This window comes from Palaemon carinicauda, chromosome 45, assembly GCF_036898095.1.
Source record: "Palaemon carinicauda isolate YSFRI2023 chromosome 45, ASM3689809v2, whole genome shotgun sequence".
Taxonomy (NCBI): domain Eukaryota; kingdom Metazoa; phylum Arthropoda; class Malacostraca; order Decapoda; family Palaemonidae; genus Palaemon; species Palaemon carinicauda.
The window spans coordinates 23,753,716-23,765,654 of record NC_090769.1 but is presented as its reverse complement, the minus strand read 5'-3'; the positions used below and the strand labels follow the sequence as shown (position 1 = coordinate 23,765,654).

The 11,939-nt window shown below is 30.3% G+C and overlaps 1 protein-coding gene across 1 annotated transcript in view; it reads right to left on the bottom strand.

Moving 5' to 3' along the window:
- Nucleotides 1–11,939, bottom strand: part of LOC137634852 (glutamate receptor ionotropic, kainate 2-like) — a 103,672-nt gene that overhangs the window by 56,224 nt on the left and 35,509 nt on the right. The window contains exons 4-7 of the mRNA XM_068367405.1: nt 11,398–11,546; nt 6,349–6,490; nt 2,173–2,340; nt 1,313–1,336 (exon numbers count right to left, since the gene is read on the bottom strand). Coding sequence (XP_068223506.1) covers nt 1,313–1,336; nt 2,173–2,340; nt 6,349–6,490; nt 11,398–11,546 — 483 coding nt within the window. The remainder of the gene's footprint in view (nt 1–1,312; nt 1,337–2,172; nt 2,341–6,348; nt 6,491–11,397; nt 11,547–11,939) is intronic.

The following is an 11,939-nucleotide window of genomic DNA, read 5'->3' as shown; positions in this document are numbered from 1 at the left end:
ACACGTTGAGATAATACCACTAGAAAGGTATTGGAACCTTTGATTGGCCAGATAGTACTACATTGGATCATTCTTTCTGGTTACGGCTCATTTTCTCTTTGTCTACATATACACCGGATAGCCTAGCCTATTCTTTACATATTCTCCTCCGCCCTCATAGAAAAAAAAAACTATTGAGTAATTTTTTACAGTATTTATAAGCAACTCTATCCATATTTGCATGTAAACGAAACCCAGATTAATTTCCAAAGGAAAGAACAGTTTACAAGAATTGATAAAGAGAACGTTGCTGAGTTAGAAATGTAATTTTCTTTTATTATTATTATTATTATTATTATTACTATCCAAGCTACAACCCTAGTTGGAAAAGCAAGATGCTATAAGCCCAGGAGCTCCAACAGGGAAAAATAACCCAGTGAGGAATGGAAATAAGGAAATAAATAAATGAAGAGAACAAATTAACAATTAAATCATTCTAAAAAGTAACAACGTCAAAACAGACATGTCATATATAAACTATTAACAATATAAAAAACGATTATGTCATAAATAAACTATAAAAAGACTCATGTCCGCCTGGTCAACAATAAGTTCCTAGTCCACAGGAATATTAAGACTCAAAATAATAACTGTCATACAGGGTTGGAATGTATGCAGCGTGAATACAAAAAAAAAAAAAAAAAAAAAAAAAGAAAAAAAAAAAAAAAAAAAAAAAAAAAAAAAAAAACAGGATATGCATAAAAATTTCGTCTTACGCGAACATTGCTTATTGCGAGTAAAATTTTCTCATTTTCGCCCGAATTGTGGCTCGAACTTTAAGAGAGTGTTTTGTACCCCAAAATACATTCCTCTCTAAGTCGTACCCCTTCGCATACCAATGTCGCTCCTTACGGAGGACAAATTCGCAGTGACATTATGTTGGAAATTTATAAGAGCTGTTTCTTTGATTCGACCTACTGGGACGTATCCATTATACACTGTTAAAAAAACCGTATTTTTAATCGGAAATTCTCCGTAGAAACACTGAAAAAAAAAAAAAAAAAAAAAAAAAAAAAAAAAAAAAAAAAATCAGCAATTCCCCGTAAAAATCTACTGTTCTCAGCCGTATTTCAGTAAAATACAGGCGACCGTAATTTTACCGTACTTTTTTATTATCTTTTACAGGTTGGTGACCGTAATATCAGTCTTTTGCATCAATATATAAGTTTTTAAAACGGTCAAAAATCCATGAATGCATTTTCCCTTATACTCTACATACTGGTTATATTAAGAGAAACAATTATAGAAGAATTATGGTTGGTTGAACACTTACCTTTAGAAATGTCATGTTACTGTTCTGGAAAGAGGAAGAAAATGAATATTCATTAATCATTGGTTGTTAAGATTTAATGAAAATTTATGGGGTAATTTAAAAAAGTTCACACGGTCATGGTATTCCTTCACACACGAATATATATATATATATATATATATATATATTTATATATACATATATATTTCTATCATTCACTCAAACACACACACACACACACATATATATATATATATTTATATATATATATATATATATATATACATATATATAAATATATATATATAAATATATATATATATATATATATATAAATAAATAAATATATATATATATATATGTATATATATACATATATATATATATATATATATAAATATATATATATATATATATATATGTATATATATACACACATATATATTTATATCATTCATATATATATATATATATATATATACTAACTAACAGAAATTCATTAATATTTGAGAATTTTCGCTAGCAACATTATAAAACTAATCTTAATTTCACATAACGTTTTGCAAATATAACACTACAAAATTAAAAATAAATAAGAAATTATAAACGACATAATGACAGATACCACAATAAACACCATGATCCACAAGGTAAACAATACATTAATGTCTTACTTACTACCTGTTGCAAAAAAAAAAAAAAAAAAAACCCACTACAAAATTAAAAATAAATGATGAAAACATTTAAACGACATAATAACAGTTAATATAATAAACGCCATTATTCACAAGGTAAACAAAACATGGAATGATTGACTTACTACCTGTTGCAAACAAAGAAAAAAAAAGAAGGAAAAATAAAAAAATCAAATGAGCACCCACCTTCAGTTCAGAAGCTGGGGCCTCCACACTCTTGCCGTAGCGAAGCTGCCCAAACAGCCAGTCGTGTATGACTCGCTGGACGAGAGGGTTTTCGGGGTCCACTATCCTAAGAGATGTGATGTTCGTTCCACCATGTCGAAAGTCTTCAACTTCTACTGTGTGTAGATCCTTTTTATGTGAGGTAAGAAGGGACAGATGATTCGTCTTTGTAATTATTCGTTTATTTGGTTTTATTTCTATATTTCATGTTGATTATGAGTTTATTTATTTATAGGTTATATCCATATATTTCATCTATTATTATTATTATTATTATTATTATTATTATTATTATTATTATTATTATTATTATTATTATTATTATTATTATTATTATTATTTTATTATTAATATTAATATTAATATTAATATTAATATTAATATCAATATCAATATTATTATTATTATTATTATTATTACTATTATTATTATTATTATTAATATTAATATTAATATTAATATTAATATTAATGTTAATATTAATATTATTATCAACATTGATATTAATATTAATATCAATATTATTATTATTATTATTATTATTATTATTATTATTATTATTATTATTATTATTATTATAACCCTTGTTGGAAAAGCAGGAGGCTATAAGGCCAAGGGCTCCAACAGGTAAAAATAGCCCAATGATGAAAGAAAACAAGGAAATAAATAAACTACAAAAGAAGTAATAGCAATCAAAATAGAATATTTTTAAGAACAGTAATAACATTAAATTGGATCTATCATATAAGAAATAAAAAATACTTCTGAAAATTCAGATGAAGAGAAACCATATAGAATACCAAAGGTTCTATTTGGTTTTGTATTGAGTTCTTTGTTATATACATATATATCTACACACATATGTATATGTATGTATTTAGGTATGTATATGTATTTCATGTACATATATGTACATATATAAATATATATATATATATATATATATATAAATGAATATATATATATATATATATATATATAAATATATATATTTATATATATATATATATATATATTATATCTATATATATTATAATTTGAGAGAGAGAGAGAGAGAGAGAGAGAGAGAGAGAGAGAGACCCTCCAAATACGCGCGTACAGACACACACACACACACACACACACACGCACACACACATTCTTTCCAGAAAACGAAATCGCAAATCTTTTGGGGGCTCGAAGCGCCATGAATCTCCCTGAGAAATCGAGTTACTTTCGACAACGACTTCAGCGGCTCAAATTCACGTTCTATTTTTACCCTGCCTCTTCTCTTTCGGCGGATATTGTAGTTTGTTAAATATTATTATTATTATTATTGTTATTATTATTATTATTATTATTATTATTATTATTACTATCCAAGCTACAACCCTAGTTGGAAAAGCAAGATGCTATAAGCACAGGGGCTCCAACAGGGAAAAATAGCCCATTGAGGAAAGGAAATAAGGAAATAAATAAATGAAGAGAACAAATTAACAATAAATCATTCTAAAATAAGTAACAACGTCAAAACAGATATGTCCTATATAAACTATTAACAACATCAAAAACAAATATGTCATAAATAAACTATAAAAAGACTCATGTCCGCCTGGTCAACCAAAAAGCATTTGCTCCAACTTTGAACTTTTGAAGTTCTACTGATTCAACTACCCGATTATTATTATCCTTATTATTACTTGCTAAGCTACAACCCTAGTTGGAAAAGCAAGATGCTATAAGCCCAGGGGCTCCAACAGGGAAAAATAGCCCAGTCAGGAAAGGAAATAAGGAAATAAATAAATGAAGAGAACAAATTAACAATAAATCATTCTAAAATAAGTAACAACGTCAAAACAGACATGTCATATATAAACTATTAACAACATCAAAAAAACATATGTCATAAATACACTATAAAACGACTCATGTCCGCCTGGTCAACAAAAAAGCATTTGCTCCAACTTTGAACTTTTGAAGTTCTACTGATTCTATATTCCAAGGGATTTTACCCGTGTTTGTATTGATACCTAAGAGAAATTTAATGATATTTGTGTTTATAACTGTTTTGTTTATATTGATATATCTCTTTGGTGTTTTGCAAGAGATTTGTAGTGTTTTTATCTCTTATCATGTAAATGGTGGGTTTTTTGAAGGTAATCTTAATGTTAGTTGTATATTTTCATAGGTTTATTAAAGGTAATCAGACGTATTAGATTTTTTTTGCGTATAAGGAAAAGTTCATATATACATATATATTGATATACAGTATATATATATATATATATATATACATATATATATATATATATATATATATTTATGTATATATATACATATTTATATATTCATATATGTATAAATATATATATATATATATATATATATATACTGTATATAGCATACTCGACATGTTATATATTACAACTAAACATTAAAACAGATACACACACAAGCATGTGCACCCCTTCTTACCAGGGTATGACTACTCCCTCTCCTATCAGAGGGGGGGGGGCGGAGATATAAGCATGACCGTATACATACACACACACACACACACACACATATATATATATATATATATAGAGAGAGAGAGAGAGAGAGAGAGAGAGAGAGAGAGAGAGAGAGAGAAAGAGAGAGAGAGAGAGATGTGTGTGTGCGTGTGTTTGTGTGTGTAAATAACAGTGGTTAGGATGAATCTAATATAAAACAAAAAGAAACTTTTTGTTTAATCAATTTCGATGTCAAATAGATAAACTAAAAAAATTAACTTTTCATGTATTTTCCAATTGATAATTTTTTCAATTACTTTTATATTCAATAGAAAGTTTTAGGGTCACGAGTAATAAATTGAGAGAGAGAGAGAGAGAGAGAGAGAGAGAGAGAGAGAGAGAGAGAGAGAGAGAGAGAGAATCTATGTTGAAACATTTGCAATAGCTATATGATAAGGAAAAAATTCATCTAATATTTCTATTGGTTTACGTATACAAGACCACCTTTGGAGAGAGAGAGAGAGAGAGAGAGAGAGAGAGAGAGAGAGAGAGAGAGAATCTATGTCGAAACATTTGCAATAGCTAATTTCATCCAATATTTTTATTGGTTTACGTATGCAAGACCACCTTTGGAGAGAGAGAGAGAGAGAGAGAGAGAGAGAGAGAGAGAGAGAGAGAGAGAATCTATGTTGAAACATTTGCAATAACTATTTGATAAGGAAAATTTCATCAAATATTTTATTGGTTTACGTATACAAGACCACCTTTAGAGAGAGAGAGAGAGAGAGAGAGAGAGAGAGAGAGAGAGAGAGAGAGAGAGAGATAGTAGCTTTATTCATGTGAATCCAGTAAATCCAATGTTATAATGACCAATTATATTATTATAGGTAGATTCTTCTCTACTTCACAAAATTGATGAAATATAACATACTGAGCAAATTTGTGACAATGTTAATAAAATATCTCTCAATAATATAGGCGTTCAATTATTTTTTTTTTTGAATAAGTAAAAGTCAGATTTGCGCTGCAAATTTTGAACATATATTCAAAATTGCATTATGATGCAATTTGGGTGCAATACCAATGCAACATTTTTGTCTGAAAAAAAATAGGCTGAATAAAAGTATATTGGGCTGCTAATAATGAATATATATATATATATATATATATATATAATATACATACATGTATAATAATAATAATAATAATAATAATAATAATAATAATAATAATAATAATAATAATAATAATAATAATAATAATAATAATAATAAGCTATTTAACAGCAACTCACCAGTAATATTGAAAAATATCCCCTTGTCATATGCAAAGGGTATTATTATTGTCATTATTAAAATTATTATTATTATTATTATTATTATTATTATAACAACAACAACAACAACAACAATAATAATAATAATAATAAAAATAATGATAATAATAATTATTATTAATATTATTATTATTATCATTATCATTAGTACCCAAGCTGCAACCCTAGTTAGAAAAGCATGATTTTATATTCCCAAGGGCTCCAACATAGAAAAATATCTGAGGAAAAGAAACGAGGAAATAAACCATAAGCGAAATAACGAACAAATAAAATAAAGCATTTCGAGAACAGTAACAACACTGAACAGAGCATATGTTCATAAGAACTCACGAGAGAAGTAAAGAAGTAATTATGGTATGACGTCATCATGCCGATCTGCTGCGCTTGTTTCAGTACCCTGAAGATGTTTTCTCGCTTCACGTCCAACACGACGTGGGTTACGCCCGCCTTCTTCGCCTCCTTCAGCATCGGTCTGAAATTGTAAGGGAATTGTATGTTTCTATTGAGTGGAGGAGAGAAAAGATAGTTTTTGAAAGATGTTAATTTTATTTCATGTATCTGTTTGAATTTTTTTTTTTTTTTTGCTACAAATATGTTTTCAATGAGCCAATTTATACTAGATTAAATCAGAAGAACCTACCACTACTACTACTACTACTACTACCACTACTACTACTACTACTACTACTACGAAGACTTATTTCTGTTCAACTCTTATGTTTTTATTCAAGTTTCAATATTGCTCAATTCTCTATGGAGCATGAAATTGGTAAGCTTCGCACAATTCTATTTTAAGCATGAAATTATTAAGCTTTCTCAATTCCTTTTGGAGCATGAAATTGACAAGCTTTACCCAATTTTATTTGGAGCATGAAATTAATAATCCTTTCTCAATCCTATTTGGAGCATAAATTTGATGAGCTTTGTTTAATTATATTTGAAACATGAAATTGATGAGCTTTGCTCAATTCTATTTTGAGCAGGAAATTAATAAGCCTTTCTCAATTCTATTCGGGACAGGAAATTAATAAGCCTTTCTCAGTTCTATTTGGAGTATAAATCTGATGAGATTTGTTCAATTCTATTTGAAACATAAAATTAATAAGCATTTCTCAATTTTATTTGGAGCAGGAAATTAAAAAGCTTTTCTCAATTCTATTTGGAGCATAAATTTGATGAGCTTTGTTCAATTCTATTTGGAGCATGAAATTGATAAGCATTTCCCAATTTTATTTGGAGTAGGAAATTAAAAAGCCTTTCTCAATTCTATTTGGAGCATAAATTTGATGAGCTTTGTTCAATTCTATCTGAAACATAAAATTGATATGCTTTGCTCAATTCTATTTTGAGCAGGAAATTAATAAGCCTTTGTCGATCCTATTTGGAGCATAAATTTGATGAGCTTTGTTCAATTTATCTGAAACATAAAATTGATAAGCTTTGCTCAATTCTATTTGGAGCATAAATTTGAGGAGCTTTGTTTAATTCTATTTGAAACATAAAATTGATAAGCTTTGCTCAATTCGATTTTGAGCATAAAATTAAGAAGTCTATTTCACCAATTTACTCGCCAAATTAGATAATAAATAATTGTGCAGTACAATACAGTCAAACTATTACTTCCATAGGACTTTCATATGTATGTTTGCAATTTAGTTGCCAATAAAAATCAACTGTGGCCAAAAAAAAAATATTACTTTTTTTTCAGGCAGTGTAATCTCATTTTTCCAATTTGCAATTCGGGTAAAAATTGGCCAATAAAATTGCACAGGCAAATAACTGCCACTGATAAACATTCTCTTTCGGTATACTGAAATAACAGGAACTAATAAACCTATGAATTAGTTTGGAGAGCGATTGTTTACGAAAACAAATGAAGCTCGTTTATCACTCGGAAACTTTCGCTTTCGTTTCCATAATACGATATCTTGGGATTCCAGCTTAAGGTCTATAGATATCTGTAGACATTGAGAGAGAGAGAGAGAGAGAGAGAGAGAGAGAGAGAGAGAGAGAATGTCTTAGTATAGTATAACAAGAGACAAAAGGAACTTAGCTCGAAAAAGATTAACATAACCGACTGTATGTATGCATGTATGTATATATATATATATATATATATACATATATATATACACACACACACACACATATATATATATATATATATATGAAAATATTTCATGTAAACATAAAAACACTAATAAGAATACTGGGTGGTAAGCATGAGAATTCCAAGATTTAAAAAAAATATGTATATGAGAGAGAGAGAGAGAGAGAGAGAGAGAGAGAGAGAGAGAGAGAGAGGTGCTTATTTTCAGTATCATATTCTAGTGAGCAGCAATATCTTTTGAAATACTATTTGAAGGTAAGGATAAAGATTAGAGAACGAGACAGGAGGCATATTATTATTATTATTATTATTATTATTATTATTATTATTATTATTATTATTATTATTATTATTATTATTATTATTATTATTACTTGCTAAGCTACAAACCCTAGTTGGAATAAAAGGATGCTATAAGCTCAAGGGCTCCAACAGGGAAAATATCCCACTGAAGAAAGGAAAACAGGAAACTGCAAGAAAAGTAATTAACATAAAATATTTTAAGAACAGTAACAACATTAGAATAAATCTTTCATTTATAAACTATCCAAACTTAAAAAACAGAAAACCAAGAGGAGGAGAAATAAGATAGAATAATGAGCCAAAGTGTACCCTCAAACAAGAGAAATCTACCCCAAGACAGTAAAAGATCATGGTTCAGAGTATCTGGTACTATCCAAGACCAGAGAATAAGGGTTTGATTTTGGAGTCTCCTTCGCTTAGAAGAGCTGCATACTGTAGCTAAAGAGTCTCTTCTACCCTTACCAAGAGGGAAGTGGCCACTGAACAATTACAGTGCAGTAGTTAATCCCTTGTATAAAGAAGAATTGTTTAGTAATCTCAGTGTTGTCAGGTGTATGAGGACAAGGAGAATCTGTAAGGAATAGGCTAGACTATTCGAGGTATATGTAGGCAAAGGAAAAATGAACCGTGACTAGAGAGAAGGATCCAATGTAGTACTGTCTGGCCAGTCAAATAACCATATAAATCTAGTGGTAGTATCTTAACGGGTGGCTGGCACCCAGGACAACCTACAACCTAAAAATCACGGAGTCATTTCACACGTCTATCATACGTAAGAGAAATGAACCGTAACCAGAGAGAAGGATCCAATGTAGTACTGTCTGGCCAGTCAAATGACCATATACCTCTCTAACGGTAGTATCTCAACGGGTGTCTGGCACCCAGGCCAACCTACAACCTAAAAACCACGGAGTCATTTCACAGGTCTATCATACGCAAATGCATTCGCATCAGACCACATTACAAAAGGGTGGAAAAATACGCCGAGTTGTGCCGTATTAATTAACATAGATGAGGCAGGCTAAGTCTCCCTTTGATCCATCAGGGGAAATGGCATTTTGAAATCATCCTGGAATCCTATTAGGGATTTTCTTCGTGCTCTTAGCTGACCGTGTAAGCCCAGCTTAATCCGTATTCAGCCACTGATGAGGGAAAAGTGAAATCCGCAAATGGCAGGGAAAAAAAACTTGGATGGCTATCAAAAGGGATTTTCAATTAGGTGATATTATTATTATTATTATGAAGAAGATCAAGGATTGGGATGGGAGTCCCGAAGGGAAATTTGATTTTAGGATTTATGTATGTATACTGTATATATATATATATATATATATGTATATATATATATATATATATATGCTTTTTATATATGAGCTCATATATATATATATATATATATCTTTATTTATTTATCAAAATGTATTTATATATATGTCAATACATGCAAACACACACATACACATGTATATATATGCATATATATATACTGTATATACATATATATATATATATATGTATATATACACACATATATATATATATATATATACATGCTGGATGAATACTTACATATATATATATATATATATACAGTATATATATATATATATATATATGCATATATATATACATACACATATACAGAGATAACAAGAACAAAAACACTAAAAAAAGAAGCAAAGGCTACTTTTGAATGCTTGAAACAACCTATAAAAATGATCGCAAAATTCCCAAAAACAAAAAGACGTAACATCAAATGAGAAAGAAAACACAAACTTTTATTTGGAAAACTCCCATTAATAATCGTTTTGTGTTGACATTTCATTTTGCTCTGTTGGACTTTTCTATATCCATTAAAAAAGATAAATGAATTTTAGTCTAAACGGTTGTATGTGTCCCATAGCTATAAGTCATCACTATAACACTATAGTTGCCTGAAAAGTTTATTTTTTTTCATTATTACTAATATAACTAATATAATTATTACTCTTCGTCAAGGAGTGTTTGATATATGTTATAAAAAAATTTGAATTGATATGATTTATATTGATGTATATTTATTTCCATTATCAATATTAAAGTTTTTGCTTTTATATTTAGTTTTATATTCAATTATTATAAAAAAATATACCCTTTATATAATTATGATGTTGAGCGATTAGATATTCTTATAAAACTAATCAAATATGTAAAAAAAAAAAGAAATTTGTTTCATGTTAGATCCATAAAAAATCAAAGGTTTAAGGTTTAATTTCACTCATGAATGGCAGAGTCAAGGAACAGTGACATTGCCCTAGAGACTGACCATACATACATATGATCAGCTCCCGAGCCACCTATCCCCCAAAGCTAGAACCAGGGAGGACCAGCCAATGGCTGCTGTTGACTCAGCAGATAGACTTATAGGCTCCTCCAAACACCCCTCTCCTTAGCTCACGATGGTAAGGTTGCAGACACTAAAGGAGCTAACGAGTCTGAGCAGGATTCGAACCACAGTATGGCGTTCACCAGGTAGAGACGGCTAGAACCAGGGAGGGCCAGACAATGGCTGCTGATGACTCAGTAGATAGACTTACAGGCTCCTGCAAACACCCCTCTCCTTAGCTCACAATGGTAAGGTTGCAGACAATAAAGGAACTAACGAGTCTGATCAGGATTCGAACCCCCGTCTGGCGTTCACCAGGCAGAGACGGCTAGAACCAGGGAGGGCCAGACAATGGCTGCTGATGACTCAGCAGATAGACTTATAGGCTCCTCCAAACACCCCTCTCCTTAGCTTACAATGGTAAGGTTGCAGACAATAAAGGAGCTAACGAGTCTGAGCAGGACTCGAACCACATTCTGGTGATCAACAGGTAGAGACGTTACCAATCAGGGCATAACAATGCTTCCAGCATATAGCCAGGCAGGGACGTTTGCAATAGGCCACTACATTCACTTAAATCAATATACAAGATAGTATATACCTGTAATCCTGGGAGAGAGGTAACTGCCTCAGGGTGATGGTGAAAGAATGATCCTTCAGAAGCTCTTGCACACGGATGAGGCCATTGTTACTCTCGTAGATGATGCAAAACTTCTTCCACCCGAGGCTCTTCAGAACGTCCATGTAAGCCTATGGAGAAATGAATTTTCGAAGATTATAAAGGATTTTCTTTTCAAGCTTTAAGATGGATATTCTCGTGCAGACATTTCGCTTGATAAGTTAAGCATTAGAAATTGATATGATTTTTGTGAAGGCATCAGAGGGACATGGATTTTGTGAGGGCTGATAAAATATGATTTTTGTGAGGACAGATAAAATTACATGATTTTTGTGAGGACATAAAAGGACATATTTTTTGCTAACACAGATATAAGCACATGATTTTTGTGAGGACAGATAAAGGGATATGATTTTTGTGAGGACATAAAAGGATATGATTTTTGTGAGGACATAAAAGGACATGAGTTTTGCGAAGGCTTCAAAAGGACATGGTTTTTGTGAGGGATTGTAAAACAGGATTTT